The following is a 24,747-nucleotide window of genomic DNA, read 5'->3' as shown; positions in this document are numbered from 1 at the left end:
AAGGCATCAACAATAGGGTATGTTCACTGAAGGATGGCCATTGGCGCCTGGAAAACCTCTGTTAGCTGGGAAGGCATGTGGCTGGCGTCTGCTTGCTCCCAGGTTGTGTTTCAAAATGGCATTCTCCAAAAAGCATCAGCTTTCAATGGCCATCTTCAAAATGTCTCTCTTAGCTGCAGCACCGGCTCCTTTTGTCTGAGCTCTTATAGGGCTCCAGTGATTTAATTAAGACCCACCCTGAATGGGTGGGGCCACACTTCCATAGAAATAATTCAGTCAGAGTTATCACCTACAGTTGGGTGGGCCACATCTCCATAGAAACACTCAATCAAAAGATTCCAACCTAGTCAACAGTAATACATCTGCAACCACAAGATTGCATCAAAGAACATGTCATTTTGGGGTACATAATAGACCCAAACCAGCACAGGGGGCGAGTTGGATGCTCTTGAGGAATAGCCAGCTGAGCATCAGGCTTCCTAGTAGGGGTGGGACCTCCTGGGCTGGTGCTGGAGAAAGTTCCAGGTTTTGTACCTCCAGGCTCCTCCTTTGAGGGTTCTCTGCAGCTAGCACCTTCTTTCTTCAAGCAGAAGAAATCCAGTTCCAGTTTCTTACTGTCAGAGAAGCAAGCAACATTTCCTATGGAAAAGGAAAGACTAGAGTAAATGCTGTGGTATTGGATTAGAATTAGAGGTGTTGGTGTAAACTCATGGTAAAACAATATACATATATATATATATATATATATACATATATATGTATATATATAGAGAGAGACATTGATATAGATGTATATATATTTATATATATATATGTGGGCATAAATGTGTATACACATTTGGCTTGTCATTGTGTGTGTATATATATAATTATGTACATATATTTCCTAGTTCTGTCTCCTTGAAGGCTGGGAAAGCAATGATATCCTAGTAGCAAAAACACACCTAAAACCCAGATCTTGGTTTCTTAGTACCGTTCTCCACTAAAGGTACTAAAACTTTGTTGAAATGGCTGATTCCAGGGCCTGAAACATCTTGTGCTGAAAGTAGGGAAGTGCATCAGAAAACAAATGAAGTGGGTTTGGCAAAGTGACCCAGGAGCCCACTGAAAGAGCTAGCAATGGTCAAAGCCAGATTCATATGAGCTTGGTCTACGAGCTCCCTACTGAGAGTCCTGGAAATTTCCTCCTAATACCTGCTCTCCCTACTGCTATGGGCTCCTTACTGGCTTACTGAATATTAGAGAGAGTGTAGGCTTGGCTGCTGTAACAAAGCCTAAAGATCAATAATGGCTATGTAAATAGAAGCATAATTATCTTGCACTTAAAAGTATGAGCTAGCACAGTGCCCCTCCTCTGCTAAGTCATTAGGGACCCAGGCTCCTTCTACCTTGTTTCTTTGTTTTGTTGTTGTTGTTGTTGTTGTTGTTTATCTGCCTTGTTTCTTTGCATCATCAACAGTCACTTTCTTCCTCATGATCCCCTATGGCTGCTTCACCTCCTGCCAATACATCCCTGTTCTAGCCAGAAGGATGGGAGAAAAGAGAGACGGGTTGGGTATGTACCATTCCTTTAAGGACAAGACTTAGAAGTCGTACATATCACTTCCGCTCACATGCCAGAACTTAGTCACCAGGTCATGCCAACCTGCAAAGGAGGCTAGGGAAAAAATGTAGCCTTCAGCTGAGTAACTATGTACCTAGCCAAAAACTATTTTTCCAGGTGAGAAAGGGGTGATGTCAATTGGGGACAGTGAGCAGTCTCTGCCACTCTTACAAATAAATTCTTTGTTTTGTTTTAGTTAAACAGAGTTGTTTTCTGTTGCATATGACCAACAGAATCAGGAATACAGGAAAAGAAAGCAACACTAACTTTTATTGAGCATCTCCTATGTACCATGCACTTCATATAGATTGTTTCCTGAATCTTTACAATGATTCAATAAAGTGGGGCTTGACAGGTGAGAACACTGAGGCTCAAAATGGTTAAGTAGCAAATTTTATGTTCTGTATATATGTTACCACAAGAAAAGCAAAACAAAACAAAACAACCCTGAGGCTCAGAGAGGCAAAGTGACTTGCTCAGAGTCCCAGGACAGTAAGTGACAGAGCTAGAATCGGAACCTATATCTCTGGGACCCCAAAGTTCAGATTCTATCCCCGGCACCACACTTGAGGTGCCCCTCTCCTTTGCCCAGTGAACCCCCCCACCCGAGGCTCCCGATCCTCCTTCATCACACTGGTGCTGGGAATACATTGTCCATTGCAATCCCTGCTCCTCACTTTCCTGCCTTTTTTGTTTGGCATCTTCTTCCTTCGGCCATGTTCATGCCATCGTCAATGACACTCCTCTGTGCTTAGACACCCGGGCTGTGGCTGCAGCTGCCCCTGATCCTGGGATGAGAGTTTGGCAGTTAATACACCTGCCATCCTTCTGTCATCCGTGCACTCATAGACAAGACAATACTCAGTACTTCCTCTGAGAAGCTGCCAGTGTAGTCAAGAACTCAAAAATAGGTATAAATACCTGCCGAAGATGCTGATGATGCAGAGGAGTGGTTGGGATGGAGCAGCTGCACATAGGATGTGGGAGTCTGGAAAGACACCGTGGAAAAGAAGACTCTTGGTCTGAGACTCCCCTGAAATTGCGTGTGTGTGTGTGTGTGTGTGTGTGTGTGTGTGTGTTTCCTCCAGGCAGAAGGCCCATGAGTTTCTCCAAATGACTTTATGAGTTTCTCCAAATGACTGATAACTTGTCGAGTAGAAACTGGGCTGGAGTTTGAGAAGGCTAAGGAGGCCGGGATGGGATAGGGTGGGGTGAGGTAGGGATGAGGTGGGCAGAGTGGGGAGCTGGTCTGAAGGAGCCAGGAGATGCTAGGGGGCAGGGGCCACTGCTCAGAGGGCCAACCTGCCATGCTAAGGAGTGTGGACTTCTCTCCAAGGGCAATCGTTATTGCCTAGGTGGGGTGTTTGTCTTACCCATGGCCTATATCCTGTAACCCTCAGCATTTAGGACCATCTTATGGTGTTTTTTAGGTACTTTCTTACAGGATAAAATGTTCTAGTACAGGCATAACTAACATGCTGAGAACACAGAGAAGTAGCTGCCTGCACACCTCAGGGAGAGCTTCTTGAAAGAGATGCCCTGGGTTGTGAAGCATGAGTAGGAGTTTGCCCAGCAGATGCTTTAGTCAGTAAGACTTGTTGGGCTGCAAGTTACAGAACCCCTGCTGGAACTGTCTTAAGCCCATTGGTATTCTTCTAAATGTTTAATAATTGACTCTTGGTGGGGAGGTGGGGCAAGGATCCCTGATTTGTAGACTTTGCAAATTTCTGTGATGTAAAGAGTCCCATCATGGCCCACTTCAAGCTATGAATGTGAAGTGACTGAAGAAATGAGCACAAGTGGCTCTCATGAGCTGGTGTTAGCCAGCTTCAGCACACCCCTGCTTGAACTCCATTTATCATAATATAAGGGAGGCTTATGGAAACGAAGAGAGGAGACACAGCTGGGTCTCAAGATTGGGTTAGAAGCAGGTTCTGGAATGCTTTCGCAACCCAGGCCATCCTTTCTCTCTTTCCCTTCAATATTCATTCCTCTGTATTCATTCTTCTCTCCTATTGTGGCAGATTGGCTTTCTCTGCTCCCCAGTCTGTTGAGCAAAGAATTGCTATTAGCAAGAGAAGCCAGACCAAAGCTTGGCCTCTCTTAGTCCTAATTTCAAATTCCCTGAGGAAGGACCCCGTGGGCCAGCTTGGGTCAGGTGTCCAGCCTTGGTCCAATCAATTGTGATAGGGGCAGGATATCCTTATACCAGTTTAGTGACCAAGCCCTTTGATGCTATAACCATGGGGTGGTCAGAAGGAGAAGTAACTCGAGAAAAAAGAAGCAAGATCCGAGCAACCATCTCATTAGGGATCTTGACCAGCAGAACATGGAGGAAATGAATCAACTATTTCATGCTATCTCATCTAGTCCTTTGAACTATTATTTATCCATCCAGTCACTCATTCATTCATTTATTTATTCATTCCAATCATGCCTTCAGATTTATTTTGACATTTATTGAATACATGGTCTGTCTTAGAGAGTATGTGGGGCTCAAACTGAAGTGAAGGAAAAGGCAAGATGAATAAGATTTAGTTGCTACCCTCAAAGAGTTTGCGGACTGGGAGTGGGGCAAGGCCTCCAAACCCAGCGTGGGAGAGGCTCCCCGAGGGGTGTGCACAAGGTGCCCATCCCCTGGGGACTGCAGCGGGGAGCTGTGGCGGGCAGGCTGCAAGATGTCCCCGTGGTCCCCATCTCACCTCCACACCCTGAGTAGTCCCCCCCACATCACACCAGGGTTGGACTCTTTGACCAACAGAATAAGGTAGAAGTGATGATATGAAATATCTGAACTGAATTAAATTAAATTAGAAAGGACCACAGCTTCTCTCTCTTTTTTTTTCTTTGATTGTTTAATTTATTTATTTATTTTTATTTATTTTTATCTTCATTTTATTGAGATATATTCACATACCACGCAGTCATACAAAACAAATCATACATTCGATTGTTCACAGTACCATTACGTAGTTGTACATTCATCACCTAAATCAATCCCTGATACCTTCATTAGCACACACCCAAAAATAACAAGAATAATAATTAAAGTGAAAAAGAGCAATTGAAGTAAAAAAGAACACTGGGTACCTTTGTCTGTTTGTTTCCTTCCCCTATTTTTCTACTCATCCATCCATAAACTAGACAAAGTGGAGTGTGGTCCTTATGGCTTTCCCAATCCCATTGTCACCCCTCATAAGCTACATTTTTATACAATTGTCTTCAAGATTCATGGGTTCTGGATTGTAGTTTGATAGTTTCAGGTATCCACCACCAGCTACCCCAATTCTTTAGAACCTAAAAAGAGTTGTCTAAAGTGTGCGTAAGAGTGCCCACCAGAGTGACCTCTTGGCTCCTTTTGGAATCTCTCTGTCACTGAAGCTTATTTCATTTCCTTTCACATCCCCCTTTTGGTCAAGAAGATGTTCTCCGTCCCACGATGCCGGGTCTACATTCCTCCCTGGGAGTCATATTCCACGTTGCCAGGGAGATTCACTCCCCTGGGTGTCTGATCCCACGTAGGGGGGAGGGCAGTGATTTCACCTTTCAAGTTGGCTTAGCTAGAGAGAGAGGGCCACATCTGAGCAACAAAGAGGCATTCGGGAGGGGGCTCTTAGGCACAATTATAGGGAGGCCTAGCCTCTCCTTTGCAGCAACCGTCTTCCCAAGGGTAAAACCTATGGTAGAGGGCTCAACCCATCAAACCACCAGTCCCCTATGTCTGTGGTCATGTTAGCAACCATCGAGGTGGGGTAGGCCAATACCCCTGCATTCTCCACAGGCTCCTCAAGGGGGCACTACATATTTTTTTCCTTGTTTTTCTTTTCTTTTCTTTTTTTTTTTTAACTTTCCCTTCTTTGTTAAATCAACTGTATGAAAAAAAACAAACAAACAAACAAAAAACAAACGTACAATAAAAGAACATTTCAAAGAGACCATAACAAGGGAGTAAGAAAAAGACAACCAACCTAAGATAACTGCTTAACTTCCAACCTTTAGGTCCTCTCTCTCTCAATCTCTCTTTGGTCACGCAGTCAGGGGGAAGCCAGCTGCCATGTCATGAGAAGCTCTAGGAAATGTCCCATGTGCTGAGAAACTGAGGCCTGCTGTCAACAGCCACACAGGTGGGCTTGGAAGCAGGTCCTCCAGCCCTGGTCGAGTCTTGGGATGACGACAACCTGGCCGACAGCTTGGTAGCAACCTCATGAGAGACCCTGAGCCAGGACCACCCAGCTCAGCTGATCCCAGATTCTGGACCCTCACGAACTGTGGGAGATCATAAATGTTTGCTGTTTTAAGCTGCGAAGTTTTGGGGTGATTCATTATGCAGCCATAGGTGACTAACACAGAAGGGTGATATTTGAGCTGGATCTTGAAGGATGAATTCACCAAGCTGAAACAAAGAAAGGCATCAGGACATTCCAGAAATGCTGTGCAGAAAGCTGCAGGCAAGAAAGCACAGGACATAAATAGGGAACAGGGAGTAGCTTGGTGTGGCCAGAGCTTGGGCTGGCTTGGAGGAGGATGCAGGTAGAGCTATAAAGGTGGGCCGGTCCAGGAAAAGAGCCATCAATGACTTTATCAGTGGCTTCAACCCTTTCCTAGCCCTAGAAACCCTTTCTTCAAATAGAATCTTGTGCAAAAGGGCAAACTGTAAAAAGGCAAAAGAGAGCTGCTCTGGTTGGAGAAAGGCAGGGTGGGGGTTGGTGCAGAGGGTCTTGCCCCTTCTCCCCTCCCTAATTCTAGACACATGACCATTTCTGGGTACCCAGGACACTAGGTGCCGGTGGCTTCCAGGCAGGGAAACCTGGAGGCTGAGTGGGTTGGTGGGGGGCGGGGTGGAGAGTCACTTCTAATATATTCCTGTTTGCACTTCCTAAGTTTTAAATCATGTGCATTGTTACCCATTCAGGGAACTAAATAAAAGCTTAAAAAAAAAGTCAAAAACCTTGAATGAACAACCCAGAAAGTCACTTTTTTTTCAATTATATTTTTATTGTGGTAATGTATATACACAACACAAAAGTTCCCTTTTTAACCAAAAGTTCCCTTTTTAACGACTTTCTTGTGTACAATTCAGTGACATTAATTGGATTCCCAATATTGTGCTACCATCACCACTGTCCATTACCAAAACACTTTCATCACCCCAAACAGAAGCTCTGTGCCCACTAAGCAAGAATTCCCTATTATTCCATATCACCCTCCACCCAGCTACCAGGAAGGGTTTTGGATAGGGCAGTTTTGGGGTCGGATCATACGGCAGACAGGGCCCCTGGCTGCATGAGGAAAGCTGTTAGGAGACCAGGGGTGGGGCGGGAGAGCAATGCAGAGGCCATTTGGAAGACTCTGGATGCCCAGAGCTTGCTTTCCAGGACGAATCTGAGGTAGCTGGGCTAAGACCCTTTAAACCTTTGTTTGAAGAGGGAGGGGAAAGCACATCCAATGGGGAAGCCGCAGCGTTCAGTTCCAGCTCTGTCACCCTCTGGCTGTGTGACCTTGTGGCGGTGACCTTGTGGCGGCGACCTTGCCTCTCTATGCCTCAGCTCTCTCTTATCTGTAAAATGAGATTACTGATATTACTCACCTCTGATTTATTTATATATTTTTTTCTTTTTATTGTAAAATATTCAAATGTACAGAAAAGTAGAGAAACTAGTAGAATGAACACCCATAAACCACTACACAGACAGCTTACCACTTTGCCATATTTACTTCATTTATTGGTCATTGCCTTTAAGTATTTTAAAGTTAAGCATGGACATCCTAATATTTCACTCCTAAATGATTCAGTATGCGTAAAAAAATAAGAAAGCTTTTCCTAAGGAAACCACAATACTATTACCACATTTAACAAAAGGAAGAATAATTCCTTGATATCTTTCAGATTTACCTAAAAGCCCCCCCAAAGGTCTTTGCCGATGGCGTTTTTCAAATCAGGACCCCTTCTTGGACAATACATTGCTCTCAGAGCATCTTTGCCATGACTATTAAATGAATCCATAACCATAAAGCACTTAGACACTTCCCCGGCGAGGTAAGCGTTCCGTGAGCCTTGAAAACTAGCATCAGGCGTTAGGAATGGAAAGCTAACTCCACCAGCCCCGGGCTCACCATAGCACGGAGACAGTGATGAGGACGGCAAGAGAAGCAGGACTGAGGCCGAGGGACCACGGGGGTGGGGGAGGCTGACCTCAAGACGAGCAGATGGAAGGCCATGGGGGCTCCCCTGCCCCCGCTAGATGTGATTTCCTCAGGACCGCGCCCACCTGCCTTCCCGTGAGTCCGCATGGCTGAAAGCAACGTGGCCAACGGGATCCCCGAGGCTGCTTCCACCTGGAGTACGCGCAGCACCCCGCCACGGAGGGACTGGGCGTCCTGAGGGAGGGGTTGCCTTGGGGGAAGGCTCTGCGGCCTAGAGCTTCAGGGGGCAGGCCCTGGTGGGTGGACGGGGCCAGCGCCAGCTTGGACACTAGGGATGGGGGAGCTTTGCCTGGCCAGCCCCAGCTCTAGCCTCCCGCTCTGACTACTTGGAGGGCTGCCTGACCCGGCCACCCCTTCTCCTCCCCGCCCCGCGGAGCTGTGCTGATGGGGGAGAAGGGATCACAAACTCCCGGCCCCCTGCCTGCTCCATTCCACCCCTGGAAGCATCTTCTCCCTTCCCCTCTCTGTGAAACTTCGGTCCCTACCCTGCACCGTGATTGGTTCAGCAGTGAATACATGACCCTGTATGGGCCAATCAGAGCCCGGAGGGTCACCTCCAGGACTTGGGCTGAAGTCGAGATACAATTCTTTGTGCATGGGGACGAGCTAGAGCTGCTGGTGGCAACCTCGCCTGCATTTAGGAGAGCCTGAATGAGAATAAAACCAATACAAAGGAAAGCAGAGCTTAGGGATGGAGAAAGCGGGATTTCTGACATCCATTAAGCATTGTGCTTCCACAAAAGCCAATGCATTTAAATTTTTGCTTATACCAGAACAAAGCGTGCGGTAAAGGCCTATTTGCCACTACTTTACAAGAGAGTACAATTCCAGAGAGCGGGAATGAGGGCAAGGGGAACAAGGCCGGAAGGAGGCACAATCACTCCAAAGATGCTCCATCTCTCAGGACCGTCTCTCAAAAGCCATATAAATTTCATTTCAGGACAGTGCGTGGGGGGAAAAGGGGGTAAGCTTTGTCCACTTCTCTCATCTCTGACTTGTCAGAGGTTTGCTTCATGGGGCATTAACTTTCCCCACTCACATCTACACACGCACACTTCGAAGTTGCCCGGCTCATTCATTCAACACACATTTACTGAGCGCCTTGCCCGGGGCTAGCGTGCCCATGACCGCCCGGAACCTACAGTCTACTGGGGAAGACAAGCAATAAACAAGAAATTGCAAAGCCCTGGATGTTTTGAAGAAACAGAATAGGATCTTCTGGGCCGGGTCAGGAAAGCCCTTCCTCAGAAGGAGTTAGCCAGGCCAAGGAGATGCCTGTGGGGAAGAGCCACCGGTAAAGAGAACACGTGGGAAGCCCTGCGGCCAGAAAGAGCACTGCGCGTTTAGGGAACTAAAAGAAGCCAGCGTGGCGGCGGCGTTTAGAACTAGGCGGACGCGTAATCATCTGTAGAGCACCAAGGATATACCAGAAGGTTGCCCCCTATTGTTGAGGCTGCCCCGCCACTTCCCCCTTTTTTCAAGGCACTGCTTCTCCTTCCTTCCTACGCTCCCCCAGCACTTGGTTACCATAGGAACAACCACGTTCCTAGATTAGACCACGCCCCTGTGGCCACAGTTGATTGGACTAAAGGTGAACACCTCACCAGGCTGGACCAATCCGAGTCTCGACCCCTGGAGCCTGGGGTGACTGGTACGCAAAGGACGATTGCGGTTCTCCGTGCAGGGCTGCGCGTCAACCCGGGAGATGCCAGCAGACAGATTTTCAGCCGGAGGAACCGGGAAGCAGAGTGGAGGTGTCAATGAGACAGACGCAGAGATGAGGAAAGGAGAGAGTCTAGTTCCTGTTCGTCCCCGACGTGCTACGCCCCTGCCTTGGGGCTCTTTGAAATAAAGCCCCCCTTTCTGCTTAAACTGCATCCAGTGGGTTTCTATTGCTTGCAACGAAACAAATCCAAGTGCTAGGGCTTTAAACATGCATGAATACGGCGGGGCCCCGAAGGTCATAAACCAGTGGGAGAGACAGATCTATACATTAAACATTAATTACAGAGTGATAAGTGCCATAATAAAAGTTTGTTCGAGGCAGGGAGGTTGTGCAGAGATAAATTAATAAGTGTAAAAGCATTTTGAAAAGAAAGATGCGTTTTGCAAAGCCCCTGTAATCACACGTATGAGATTCAATTGCATTTAGACTTTCAATGTAATCAAGAACACAGCCACACGTTCTCAGAATGATGCTATTTTACGAGGCAGGGGCTGGCCTGTTATCTGGTAACGGGTGAGTTATCCAAGACCCCAAGTTTTTATTTCCTCATCTGTCTGGTGAACGGATGGATAAATAATATTCCAATTTCCCAAGGAATTAGGAAGCATTTGAGGGTCTCTGCTCTTGCCATCTGTTGCAATTTCTACCCTTTGTTGGCCTGCTCCAACCTCTCCTTGACCCCACGAAATTAAAAGGCTAGCTGATTTAAAAATTAAGACAAAGGTTTGCAAGTGAATCACTGATAGAGAAGTTTGTTGACAGGCATGTCGTGTCAGCGTTAACCACAGAGGGTGACATTGTATCTGGAGAGAAGGTGGCTGTTCCTTCGTAAATAATCTTCACACCTCATCTGTCGAAGGACGCTTTACAAAGTTCAGAAAATTTATGGGAGCACAATGATATTGTGTGATTCATTCATCACACCTTCCATCCACACGCACCACCAGCAGACATCTGTTTATTCCTGCCAAAATTTTTATGATAGAGATAACAGCCGAGCCTACGGTAGACGCACGCTGGAATCCAGGTGCCAGTTAGGCATAAATTGAAATCCCAGTTCTCCTGATTGCCAGCTGTGGGGGTCGTGGGCATATTAACCTCCCTGAAGGTCAGTTGAAGGAAGGAAAACATGCTGATAAAAGATCAGCTGTGGGTGTGGAGGGGTGGATGACAGAATCAGGTAGGGCTGAGAGGATTAAATGAGAGCAGGTGGATAAGTATGAGGCACTCCAAAGTGAGCTTAAAAACGGTTAGCTTCTTCTCTTTTCTCTTGGAGAGAACTGGGTTTCCTGGGAAAGGCTGGGAGGGTGGGCCTTCCTTTCCAGCAGAGACATCAAAATCTGCAAGTCAATCACATCTGAGAAGGATGGGTTTCTGGAGACTTGCATCATCTAAAACTCAACAACTCAACTCAAGACTAATTTTCCCATAGGAATAACTCTAACGTTGGGGGCACGATCCTCAGAACGCAAATTCTAGATCCGTTTTAGCAGCGCTTTCACTGAGCCTTTGTTCTCAGCGCCCTCTCTTGTATTTGCAGAATGCTCACACCTAATCAATAGCAAGCTCTATCACTGTGACTGGCCTTCTTCGTAGCACTTTATCTCCGCTGCCCTTTCCGCAAAAGTGGTTGCAGCACTGATGCATTTCTCGGCCTTGGCGCTTCCAATACACTTGATTCACTCGGAAGCCCCAGGACACCTAAACAACGCTGTGATCCCCACCACGCGGACCCGGGATACAACATATTCCGGTTTACCTGCTGAAGTGGCGCCACCGTGCGGCACCATCATGAACCGTGTGCAATCCAGAGTCCCACCCGGTTTGAAATACGATTCTTGACTTTTTTTTTTAATTGAGGGGTGGGGAGAGTGCTGTAGTATTTCAATGATCGGGCATAACATGAGACTTTATTCATAATTTTACATTATAGTGTTTCAGATTGCCACAATATAAATTTGCATAAAATGTAATTGCTGTATTCAGTTTACATCAAGCTTTCGATTCCAGATTCGGGAGTTTCTATTCGTTTTCCCGTGTCAGAACATTTTTCGGAGACAAAATTTTTTGAGTAAAATAACAGTCTTTTGGTGTGTGTGTGTTTACCTGTGTTTGGGTGTGGTGGTGTGTATGTATGTATGTGCGTTTGTCTAATGCACTTGTCTTTCTATGGGAATTATGTATATATAAATTTTTAAACTTTATTAAAAAAAAACAAACATTTCAAACAAAACAAAACAAAGGAATAAGAAAAACAAATAACCTAAAATAACTACATTGCTTCCAACATGTTCCTACCATATCCCAAGAAAATTAACAAACCATAACAAAACAAAAGAATAAGAAAAACAAATAACCTAAGATAACTACATTGCTTCCAGCATGTTTCTGCCATACCCAAGAAAATTTACAAACCATAATCATTCCTGAGCATTCCCATAACATTAAGATTATTCTCAATAGCTTATTTGTTCTTATTAGATTATCGTTCCCCCTTCAGTAGTTGCTGTCTATCTCTAGGTCCCCTACATTTTACAATATAAAACATTTATTTTACATTTTTCACTGAGTTCACATTAGTGGTAGCATACAATATCTCTCTTTTTGTGTCTGTCTTATTTCACTCAGCATTATGTCCTCAAGGTTCATCCATGTTCTCATATGTTTCACGACCTCGTTCCTTCTTACTGCCACATAGTAGTCTATCATGTGCATATACCACATTTTGTTTATCCATTCATCTGTTGAAGGACATTTGGATTATTTCCATCTCTTGGCAATTGTGAATAATGCCGCTATAACCATTGGTGTGCAAATATCTGCTTTCAGATCTTCCAGGTATATACTGAGAAATAAAATTGCTGGACCGAAGGGTAGCTCGATATCTAGTTTTCTAAGGAACTTCCAGATTATCCTCCAGAGTGGATGTACCATTATACAGTCCCACCAGCAATGAATAAGAGTTCCAGTTTCTCCTGGGAATTGTTTATGTTACAACAGCCCTAGGTGGAGGGCACTTTGGGGAGCCACTCCACTTTATGACTAGGACACTGAAGTCAATAGAAATAAAAAAGCTTGCTCAATGTCTCATGGTTAGTGGAGAACCAAGCCTGGCTCTCCTGACTACTAAAATCAACCTTCTGACAATATTTACATTTAAATCTTCAATGTTTACATTTAAATTTTCAGTGTTTCAGTTGTTTTTTCATAATTGTTGTCTCCCCGTTTCACTTCTCTTTCTTCCACTCAGGTTGAATGAGAAAAACTCAGGCTTCTTATTACAGCAGGCTTCAAATCAGACTGACTTAACCAGTAGTTACCAATCTGAGCCTTAGGTTTCTCTACCTTTAAAAATGATGCAACACACACACACACACACAAATGAGTGCATTTAAAAACCGATGAAATTACAATAAGTTCTGTAGATAGTTTCAATATCAATTTCCTGGTTTTAATCTTGTACTAGAGTTATATAAGATATTAACATCAAGCAAAACTGGTGAAGGGTAATGGGATCTGTACTGCTCTTGCAACTACCTGTGAGGCTATGATTATTTAAAAATAAAAAGGTTTTAAGAAATTTAGGTAATGAATTGATATGGACAAAATCTCCAAAATATATTTTCAAATGTTAGTGCTCAGCTGGTCTTTACTGAACCACAGGAGAAATGCTTACGTCTTGTTATTGCTTGGGGAAAAAAAAAAAAAAAACCTTCTGAACTGTACTCACAATGTGACTGCAATGTACAAAAGGAAAGGGCATATATACCTCAAAGAAGGTGGGAATGGAAATACATCTAAGCGTTAACAGTGATTGTCTCTAAGTGGTGAAAACTTGTTTGGTTCCTTCCCACTTCACTGAATTTTCTATGATGAGCTTGACTTACTTTTAAGATCAGGGGAAATGACTCTTCACCAAAAGAACAGACTTTGGTGCCAGGCCAGAAAATCCAGGATTTGTGGTTGCTATGAACTTTGCTCCACTATTGATCTTGGAGAGTTGAAGCATTTTTTATTCCTTAAAAAAGTGAATTATAGAAGTAATACATGCTCATGTTAAAAATGCAAAAGGGTATGATATTGTGGAAAGGAAGTCCCCTGACTACCTCTGTCCCACTTTCCAGAGACAAGCACCATTAACTATTGATTTTCAAAATTTTTTGCAGACTGAACTCATTTTAGGTTTTTTGAGACGTTTGCAGCTCACATTGCAAGGCAGTCATTTGGAGGACAATCACACATCTTCTGTTGCTTCCAGAAGAAGCAGCCCCACTCTGGCCAGGATTGCACCAGGCTCCCTGAGGAGGCCTCCTTTTCCTCACATGTATAAGAGGTACCTACACTTGACTTTGGAAACTCACCCACACTTCCTTCCATCTACTAGTGTCTTCCCACGCTGTTTCTGCAGGCCAGCAGTGGACACCTCCAGGCCCATGCATGTAGCCCCTAAGCAATCTCTTTTCATCCTAATCCCCCCCACCCCCCACACAAACAAAGAAGTAACTCAGGGCAGTGCTTCTCAAACTGGGGTCTGCAGGCATATCCCTGGGAATCTATGAGTGCTGCCAGAAGTTTTGAATTTTGCATGTTCATTTTTGAATCATCTGGATGATCACCCCAGAAACAAGTGCGGTTCATGATTTTAAAACCTGCGTTTACACTTGGGTTAAGGTCATGATCATGGAAGATGAACCAGAAGGCAAATATTTCACTGGAGTTCAAATAGAGAAAGATGGCAGGAGAATTGCACGGTCCTGCGAGATGATGGCTGTACCGCATCCCCTTCCCAACCAACTTGCAACAATATGCAGCACTGGTGGCAAGTGTGGTAGTAAAAAAGCAATAAAGTTTTCATTAAATACTCTTTAAATGTTCTCTGTATTATATTTCGGGGGTACATGATTAAATTGATTGGCTCATTAAAATAATGGCTAGGTGGCTGAAAGGGAGTTCATTGTTCAAAACAAACAAAAATATAGCAAATGTGATAATGTCAGTGACTCAAATAACGGTTACATTTCCCTTCTGCCCCCCACACACAAAAAAATCAAGTTGAAAATACGTCTTTCTTCAATTAAACCAAATCCCAGTGATTTATAAGTGATTCAGCTTCAGTAAAACATCATCCATCATGTTGACTTAATGTTTTTAATTTGGAGTTCATTGCCTTTTTTGTGTGTATTTTAAATTTTAATGTAGTTTAAAAGCTGAGACAGATTATGAACTTTTTAAATACAGGAAATGGTTTTGTTTCTCTTCCCTTTCTTCCCTGTCTTGGAAAGACTCAACATAATCTAGGAAGGGAGTCCCCTCCCATCCCTGCACACACACCAGTGCAAACATTTCCCTTCCCTTTCCAGCAGTATTTGAAGAACAAGCACTTCCAGCTCTTGGGGAAAGGGAAACCAGTTTTCCAATGGCTAATGACTTAGTGTCCAGTTTTATTGGGCCATCAGAGCCTATCAGGAAACACAAGAGAGTGGGGCTTTTGTGTGAAGGGATTAAGAAGGAAGGACTGCAGGGAGGTCCCACTGAGCGCCTGGGAGCTGCGGTGTAACCTCACCAGCTTCCACCCAGCCTCTGGTCAGGAGACCCCGGACCACAGGCGCCTCTGTTGTCTGCTAGCAGGAGGGAGTCAGCTTCTTGCCAGGGACTGCCCAGTGGGAACAGCACCCACGAGACTTAGTTCTGTCCCTGTCTGACCAAGCAGACTGGACACCTCCTTGAAATGCTCCAGGACCTGACGACCCAAAAGGTGCATCCAGCCACCCAGTGGCAGGACAGGAGCAGGCCTCAAGCTGTACTTAGAGGATGACAAACACGAGCTGGAGGTCCCCAACGTGGGACAGTGGTTGGCAAGACTCCTGAGGAGGGAGCTCTGCCCGGCTGCTGTTGGTACACCTGAGAGCGGCACAATGAAGCAGGTTCCGGAGGCTGTTATGACAACACAGGCAGGAAGGTAAAACAGCAGGAAGAAGGTTCCTTCTCTCTTCCTAACTTCCAGTCTTTCTCTACAGGGCTGCATCTGGAAAGCCAACTCACCTGGGAGTCTGGAAATGTGGTTTTCAGAGTCCCAGCCCCAGAACAGAACAGACGGGTGAAGGTGGAGCTGAGCGACTCTAGGCCGGGGACAACCAATCCACTTCCAAAGTCACGGAGGAGTTAATACCCTGGGTCTTATCCCGGGATCTTGGCCACAAGCCACAGAAACCGACTCTGGCTGATTTAAGCAGAAAAGAAATCTCCCAAAGGCTACTGGGCATCGCACAGAACCAGCTTGAGACAAGATTAGAAATGAGAACAGAAGGACGGCCAGAATCACAGCCCAGAGCCGGACCAGGGAGGACATCACCTGCCTGGCATCCGGGTGTTGCCACCATGGTGGGACAGATTATACTATTTTTCAGTACAGATTCCTCTTCTCCTCCTTTACCCCCTGCTTCCCTGTAGGTGGAGTACATACCCTGCCCCCCACTTTGGGTTCAGCCCTGTGACCAGCACTGACCAAGGAAATATGGATGAAATGACCATCTGCGAGTTCTGAGCAGAGGACCCACAAAGCATTGCGTGTTTCTGCCCCCCATCTCATGCTCCTGCCATCTTCCATGAAATGCAGGCTGCTGCTGCTTCAGCCTGAGTTCTGGGATAAAACAGATGGCACAAACCTGTGTTCAGCCTGGAGCCAAGCCCCTCAGAACCCAGCAGAAATCAAGCCACTGCCAGCCCACAACTGAGCAGTTCTGTGAGTGAGAAATCCATGTTTGCTGTTCTAAGTTACGAAGATGTGGGGTTGTTTGTTACTGAAGCAAAAGCTGACAAATACACATGACCAGCTAAAAGAAACCCCCCTACCCCTGCTTCTTTGCACTTCTAAATCCAGATACAAAATCCTATGTAGGTGTACCCTACTGAGCAAGCCCAGGCCACACATCTGTGAGTACCTGCAGGGAGGCTGGGAAAGTGCAAAGCAGATGTTTTCATTTTCTATAGTAATAGGCGAGCTCCAGATGCCTACCAGACTTACAGAGTGAGCAAATCCTCAAATATAGAAGGAGGTATGGAAGCCCTCTGCCCTGACAAGAAAATACAAATTTTCTTTTCTCATACATGTTTAATTAATATTCTGAAACAATAATTCAAAGGGAGGGTCCTTGAATGTTTCTTCTTGAAAAACACTTGTACATCAATTTTAGGGAATGTAGCCAGGGCATCCTCTGAGCACCAGAACTCTGCAGAAGGAACTTGAAGTCTGGGTCTCTGCCTTCTTCTTGACCCCATCTGAATCCAAAGATAGCTTTTCTTGGACAGGGCCACTCGAGACCCTTTGGGTGAAAAGCAGATGCCTATTCAAGAAGTCTGAATTTCAGAGCTGCTGTGAGGACAGAATGCCTAGGGCTGGAATTTGAGATCTGAGCAAGACCTAAGTTGATTCCATGACACTCCAAGTCATATTCACAAGTCTTTCTGTAAAAGAATAGCATGCTCTGTAAAGAATAGCATGTCTTTTTGTAAAGACTTGTGAATGTCATGTATGTCCCTTGTTTGGATTCTGATTCTAATAAACCAACTGTAAAATATATATATAATGTATATCTCAATAATATATATTATTGTGGGTATATATATGACATACAATCTGCCATTTTAACCATTTTAAGTGTACAGTTTAGTTGTATTAATTACTTTTACAATATTGTTCTACCATCACCTCCTTCCATTACTAAAACGTTTTCATCATCCCAAACAAAAACTTGGACCCATTAAGCAGTAACTCCTCATTCTCCCTCCCCCATTCCCAGCTCCTGGTAATTTCTATCCTACTTTTTATCTCTATGAATTTGCTTATTCTATGTATTTCATGTAAGTGGAATCATTCAATATCTGTCCTTTTGTGTCAGGCTTCTTTCACTTAGCACAGTATTTCAAGGTTCATCACGTTATAGTGTATATCAACATTTCATTCCTTTTTATGACTGAATAATATTCCATTGTATGGATAGAACAGATTTTGTTTATCCTTTCACTTGTCAATGGACATTTGGGTTGTTTCTTCATTTCGGCTATTGTGCGTAACACTCCTATGCACACTGGTGTACAAGTATCTGTTTGAGTTCCTGCTTTCATTTCTTTTGGATATATACCTAAGAGTGAAATTGCCAGGTCATGTGGTATTCCTATATTTAACTTTTTAAGGAATCGCCAAATTGTTCTTCACAGAGGCTGCATCATTTCATAGTCCCACCAGCAATGCACAAAGATTCCACTTTATCCACATTCTTACCAACAATTATTTTCCACTTTTGAAAAAATAGCCATCCTTGTGGGTGTTCTAGTTTGCTAATGCTGCAAAAAGCACCTCACTTCTCTGGTACCAAAATCTGTTCTAGTTTGCTAATGCTGCTGGAATGCAAAACACCAGAGATGGCTTTTATAAAAGGGGATTTGTTTGGTTACACAGTTACAGTCTTTTTTTTTTTTTTTTTTTTTTTTTTTTTTCTGGTAATGAAAAGATCAATTTAATAGAAATACATATCAATCCTAAATGAATATGCCATAACAGAGCTTCAAAATACATGCTGTAAAATGACAGAAAGATAGCAAGAATTACACAAATCTACAATTATTGTCAGAGACTTTAAGAACATACTCTCAATAATTGATAGATCAAATAGAAAAAAATCAGTAAAGATATAGAAGATCTGTATACTACTGAACAATTGATTTCATTGACAATTAGGAAATCTAAAAGTTGATTCTTTGAAAAGATTGACAAATTGGTAACTAAGAAGTCCAACTGAAAAAATGAGAGATAACAGAAATTTATCAATATCAGAACAGTTACAGTCTTAAGGCCATAAAATATCCAAGGTAACATATCAGCAATTGGGTACCTTCACTGGAGTATGGCCAGTGGTATCCGGAAAACCTGTTAGCTGGGAAGGCACGTGGCTGGCATCTGCTCCAGAGTTCTGGTTTCAAAATGGCTTTCTCCCAGGATGTTCATCTCTAGGCTGCAGTTCCTCAAAAATGTCACTCTTAGTTGCTCTCAGGGTGTTTGTCCTCTTTTAGCTCCTCCAGAGCAAGAGTCTGGCTTCAATGGCCATCTTCAAACTGTCTCTCATCTGCAGCTACTCTCTCAGCTTCTGTGTATTCTTCAAGGTGTCCCTCTTGGCTGTAGCTCCTCTTCAAAATATCACTCTCAGCTGCACTGGGTTCCTTCTGTTTGTCAGCTCATTTATATGGCTCCAGTGATTTAATTTAGACCCATCCTGAATGGGCGGGCCAACACCTCCATGGAAATTATCCAATCAGAGTCATCACCCACAGTTGGGTGGAGCACATCTCCATGGAAACACTCAAAGAATTACAATGTAATTAACACTGATAGGTCTGCCCACACAAGATTACATCAAAGATAATGGTGTTTGGGGGCATATAATACATTCAAACTGGCACATGGTTATGAAGTGGGGTCTCATTATGGATTTGATTTGTCTTTTCCTGATGGCTAATGATGCTGAGCATCTTTTCATGTGTTTATCTGCTATGTGTATAGCTCCTTTGGAGAACTGTCTATTCAAGTCCTTGGGCCAATTTTTAATTGGGTTGTTTGTCTTTTTGTTGTTAAGTTGTATGAGTTCTTTATATATTCTGGATATTAAACTCTTTTCAGACATGCGGTTTCCAAAGATTTTCTTCCATTCTGTAGGATGTCTTTTCACTTTCTTTATAATGTCCTTTGATGCACAAAAGTTCTTAATTTTGATGAAGTCCAATTTATTTACTTTTCTTTTTGTTGATTGTGCTTTTCATGTTATCTCTAAGAGTCCATTGCCGAATACAAGGTCCTGAAGATTTTCCCATTTTCTTCTAAGAGCTTTAGAGTATTACTTTTATGTCTTTGATCCATTTTGAGTTAATTTTTGTACATGCTGTGAGGTAGTGGATATCCAGTTTTAAAAAGATATTTTTAAGACCATTTGAATATGAACTAGTTATTAATGTCATTATTGACAATTTTGTCCAGTATGATATTGGCATTATAAGAAAATGTCTATTTTTAAAGAGGAATATACTGGGGTATGTAGGGGCAAAATGCCATACTGTTTTGGATTTGTATTAAAAAATTATTATAACAGTAGACTCAAATTTTAATGATTGCCTTTGGGTAAGAGATGTGATTTCTAGCCATCTCTCTACTTGTCTATAGTGTAAGAATATTTTGAAAACAAGCATATAATATTGTAACAAATGGATGAAACAATAAGGCTATTTGTAAAAATGTTTAAAACCATTGAAGAGACATTTGGCTAAACACTGTATATTGAACACATATGTCTACCTGTGTTTCTATGTGACATTCATTCAAAATGATAGCCAAGGACTAAAACAAATTATCAGCCTACATTCAAGGAAAAGTAGATGCACCGACCACAGAGGAGAGGCACCAACCTGTTTTTGGTCAACTGTTGAAGAAATGGCACTGAACTAGAAGAGCAGAGATAGCAAAACCTGGAGTTCGTACAGAGGCAGCTGCCAATCAAAAGCAAGCCTTCTCCCCACAAAGAACTTCCAAAAAGCACTAAAGGCCCAAGAGGCAGCAGAAAGCAGGGCACGGGGCTGAAAACACAGGTTGCAGAAGGTTGAATAGTGGCCCCAAAAGGTACCTGGTCCTCATCCCTAAACGTTAGCTTATTTGGACAGAGTCTTTGTAGGTGTGTTAAAGTTAAGGATCTCGAGATGAGATTATTTGGGTGAGCCCTAAATGCAAACACATGTCTTTACAGGAGGGAGACAGAGGGAGATTTAACACAGACATGGAAGAGAAGGCAACGTGAGGACGGGGTGGGACAGATTTGAAGATTGGTGTGATGTGGCCACAAGCCAAGGAATGCTGTCAGCCACCCGAATTTGGAAGAAGCAGGGAACAGATTCCCCTTTAGAGCCACTGCGGGGAGCACGTGCCTGCCAACACCTCGATTTTGGCCCAGTGAGACTTATTTCAGATTTCTGGCCTCCAGAACTATGAGAAAATAAATTTCTGCTGTTTTAAGCTATCAAGTTTGCAGTGATTTGTTACAGCAGCTATGGGAAATGAATACAGAGGGTTTGAAGGTAGATATAATGAGCTGTGACACTCCCTGGAGCCCCACATTACCCTGTGCTGCCCCCCTGGCAAGAGACAGGTTTAGTCTCTGGACAAATTGAACCTGAACCAGAGGATCTCCTGATTCAGGGATGCCAGACATAGTGCAGGTGCGGGCAAGACTCCTGCCTGAAATCCAGGAGAGTAAGGAGGGTGTGCATTCCAAAGAGGGAGACCCAGGGCCTCCATTCCCCATCTTACTCCTGTAAAGTAAGTAATCAGGCTCATAACCCATGGACAAGACATTAAATGATTGTTCCCTGGAGAAACTGAATAGCCCAAGAGAAAAGATCTGCAGCTATTGCCATTTGGAGGCCCCCAATCCCAAAGCTAGCCTGCCCTCCAGTCATCCCATGGTGAAGTTCTCTCCAGACCACCAGCCCCTTCCAGGAAAACAGCACTTACCATCAGCCATTTAGGGCCCCGCTTTATGAAGGCAATCAACAGCTAATGATCATCACACATTTGAGAACCCACCACACATTTTCTCACACACATTTGAGAAAACTTCCAACATAAGAGAACAAAACAAACAGAAAAAAGGAAGCTGGACACAGGTCCAATAAACAGCATAAGCTGCAGCCCGCTGTGGCTTCCACCCAAGTGGTTATCCAGGGATGGACCTGTTTGCAGTGACTATATAGGGAATTGTAGAAAACTAAAACCAGCAAACAAACAAAACTGTAATACATATCCTAAGAGTGATAATGAAGGATATACAGCCGTTGAGGCTGATGCATTTTCTGATGACATATTTATCCCATTTCACATGCCCTTATTGAATGGTGACTGAAGTGGGATCTACTGTCTTTTTTTCTAATTCCTTAGCTCTGGGTGGAGGAGAGGGCCCGTGGCTGCCCAGCCAGCATCCAGCCGTGCACAGCAGAAGGGCTGCGGTAGGACTTCTGAGCCCAGATCATAGCAAGGACCCATCCCACCTGGCTCCGTCTCTCTTGGGACCCAAGCCACATGGAGACAAAATCCTGTGCCTTCTGGCAGACCCCAGCAGCGCTCGCCAGATGAGTGAGTGAAGGAGACTGCAAATGATGTCGGACCCTGCCTGAGAGTCTCCTAGCCAAGGCCCCAGATGTCGTGCAACAGAGACAAACCATCCCCGCTAAGCCCGGTCTGAATCCAAAGAAACCATGAGCGATAATAAATGAGTATTGTGGTTTTAAGCAACTAAGTTTTGGAGTCGTTTATTAGACAATAATAGATGAGTAATACAGCCATGAAATAAGAATCGAAAGCTAATAAAAATGGAATAATCAGACAATATGAATGAGTACTAGGAAAATAAAGATATAACTGAAAATCTAAAAATTCAACAGAAAGACTGGAAGAGAGAGCAACTTGAGCAGGTTGCACATCCTCTCCCGACCACTCCTGAGCAGGTCGCATGTCTGCTAATCACTGTAGCCAGGAAAAATGTGGTTCATTAATTAGGCCCAGGTCATCTTATCCACCTCTGAACTATGGCGAAGCCACTGGGAAGAGGAGCCCCAGACAAAAACTGGGGCTGCTGCTGGAGAAGAGGAGTGTCTAATACAGACATTCTAGAGAATGTGTACATTCATTAGTTGCTCTGGTCTTAAGTCAGCTCAAATGGGGGTCAGAACATAGATAAAAAGCCCCAGTCATTTGAGTGCCCTAGGCCTGGTCATTCCCCTGATTTCGGATGAAACCCTCTGGATAGCTTGGACTGTCACATCTCTCCACGGAGAAGCTGCTTACCACCCCACCCCACCCCCATTTTGCTTAATGTGTTATAAATTATTAATTAAAGAAAAATAAGGGAATAGGGTGGCCCTCTTGGAATTTATCTTTCATAGCTTGTTTTATGTTCTTCATTTACTAATGTGTAAATATTATGCAAGTAGGAAGCATTCACTGGAGAAAAGCAGAAGTTTCATTTTTTAAAAAAGGATATAATGGCCCATAATTCTGCCCTCCAATGATAACCACTGTGAACATTTTGGTGTTTGCTCTTGTAGATTTTTTTCTAACAAATATATCTATGTATATTTGTAAATATAAAGACAATATTGTTCATAAATACTGCTGTACTCGGTTTTATTCACTAAGTAGGTTGTAAACCTTTTTATATGCCAAAAAAATCCTTCTTTTAGGTTGAACCATATGAAATTACAAATATTCAAACAGTTTTGACCCACAAAAGCAGCAATTGCATATGAGCTCAAGTCAATACAATTTCGTTTTAATGCCTGCAGAGTTTATAACCCTTTGGATATCGCATAATTTACTCAACCTGTCACTTATTCCTGGGCATTTCACAATTATTAACTTTTTCACAATTATAAAAAGTACTGTAATGAAAAACTTTCTTAGCCAATTTTTTATTATTATTTAGATTCTTAGGCTATATTTCTAGAAGTGGAATAGATTAGACAAAAGGAATGCACATTTTAAAAGCTTTTGCTGCAAACTGAGGGTGTGGTTTCTTAGAAGCCAGGAGCTGGTGGGTAAAAGGTTAAATCTTCTTCCCACTCCCCACCCCCACCCCAGGAAGTGTGACAGTGTATCAGGGACTCTGTGGGTTACAGCTTCACTTTAAAGAGCACTCAGAGGGAGGTGAGATCAGAAGGAACTCAGGGACACTGAGAAGCCGCTGGGCATTTACTGCTCTAGCAGAAAGAGATTTAGAAGGTAATTAAGCTTGTACGCTAAAAAGCTGAGCATATGCTGGTTGTAAAGCGTAAGAGGGCTTGTGGCGGCCTTTAGAACAGCCAAAGAAGAATCCTGCGTTTACTACTGGGACACATGAAAGAGTTACATTAGTGACAGAGGGTTTTTTCTTTTAACCTGGTTCTAATAGAGCAATTTTGTCATTTATAGGTAAAATGCAAAGTAGAAGTATCAGATGTATGGGTTCATTCTCTGTCTATGTAAAAATAACAGAGCAGCCTCTAAGATGGCACAGATGCTCTCTGCCTCCTGAATTTTCACCCTTGCGGGGTTTCCTTCCCTGGAGTAGGCCCTGAACTTATTGATTTGGCTTCTAATGAACAGAATATGACTGAACCAATGGACTATCACTTGTGAGATAAGGTTATGAAAGGATTGTGACTTTTTTTTTTTTTAAGGAGGAAGTTTATTCAATCATTCAACAAATATTTATCACTTTCTATGTTCAAGGTACTGGGGGTAAAGGTGTGAACAAAACTGACATCATCCCTGTCCTCGTGGAGCTGTTCATCTGTGTAACAGGTGACTCCAACAGCCCTGCACTGTGAAAGTCCCGACTGCCAAACTTCGGGGCTCCCATTTTAAAATGATAGGTGCGGTTGCCAAAGCCACGCTCCCTGCTCCCTCTATGGGTGGGTGGGGGTTCCTAGCCCCCTGTTTCTCCCCTGTTCCCAGCAGCTGGAGGGGTCACAGAAGGACTTGGGAGGCGCTTGCTCCACCCACCCACCTGGGTGTCCCCCTCACCCAGGGCTAGAAGTGAAGCCGCCCCCCTTGCTTACCCCTCCCACCCAGTGGATTGCATCTGGGGAGGGGCCCAGTGCTCCTGTGCCTTTCTTTTTTGGGTGCTCTCTTTGGCTGTCTCTTGGATCAGCTGCTTTGTCCTGAGGGAGCCCCATGGAGTGGACCCTGGGGATGAGCTTGGAAGAGGAGTCTAAGAATCCACCAGCTGCCACCCAGCTAAGCCACTCCCTATTCCTGATCCACAGAGACTGTGAGATAATAACTGGTATTGTTTTTCAGCCACCAAGCTTTGGGGTAATTTGTTATGCAGCAATAGAGGGCAAATACAATAACTATTGACTGACTACTTACTAGGTGGCAGGTACAGTTCTCAGCACTTTACAAGGATTAATTCATTCGGTCCTTAGAATGATCCTATGAGATAAGGACCATTATTAGCCCCATTTTCAGTTGAGGAAACCAGTCTAAAAAGGGTCAATAAACTTACCCAACATCACAGAGTTAGAAAAGGGTGACACTGGAAACTGAGCGGAAGTAGTCTGGCACCAGGGCCCAGACTCACAGAAATAAAGATAAAAGAATAGCAAGTCATGGTTCACTGACAAGACCTGCATTATTTGC

General features: G+C 43.8%; 1 protein-coding gene across 2 annotated transcripts in view; it reads right to left on the bottom strand.

Annotated features, from left to right (window-relative positions):
* Positions 1 to 309: 309 nt before the first annotated feature.
* Positions 310 to 24,747, bottom strand: part of GON7 (GON7 subunit of KEOPS complex) — a 71,278-nt gene continuing 46,840 nt past the window's right edge. The window contains exon 2 of one of the 2 annotated variants that reach the window (XM_037832017.1): positions 310 to 639. In XM_037832017.1, coding sequence (XP_037687945.1) covers positions 344 to 639 — 296 coding nt within the window. In that variant the 3' untranslated portion in view covers positions 310 to 343. Of the gene's footprint in view, positions 640 to 6,589; positions 7,161 to 24,747 lie in introns of those variants that run through there. The other variant, XM_037832018.1, reaches the window with a different exon arrangement.

The sequence above is a fragment of the Choloepus didactylus genome, chromosome 4, assembly GCF_015220235.1.
Source record: "Choloepus didactylus isolate mChoDid1 chromosome 4, mChoDid1.pri, whole genome shotgun sequence".
NCBI lineage: Eukaryota > Metazoa > Chordata > Mammalia > Pilosa > Megalonychidae > Choloepus > Choloepus didactylus.
This window is presented reverse-complemented; position numbering and strand designations above follow the sequence as displayed.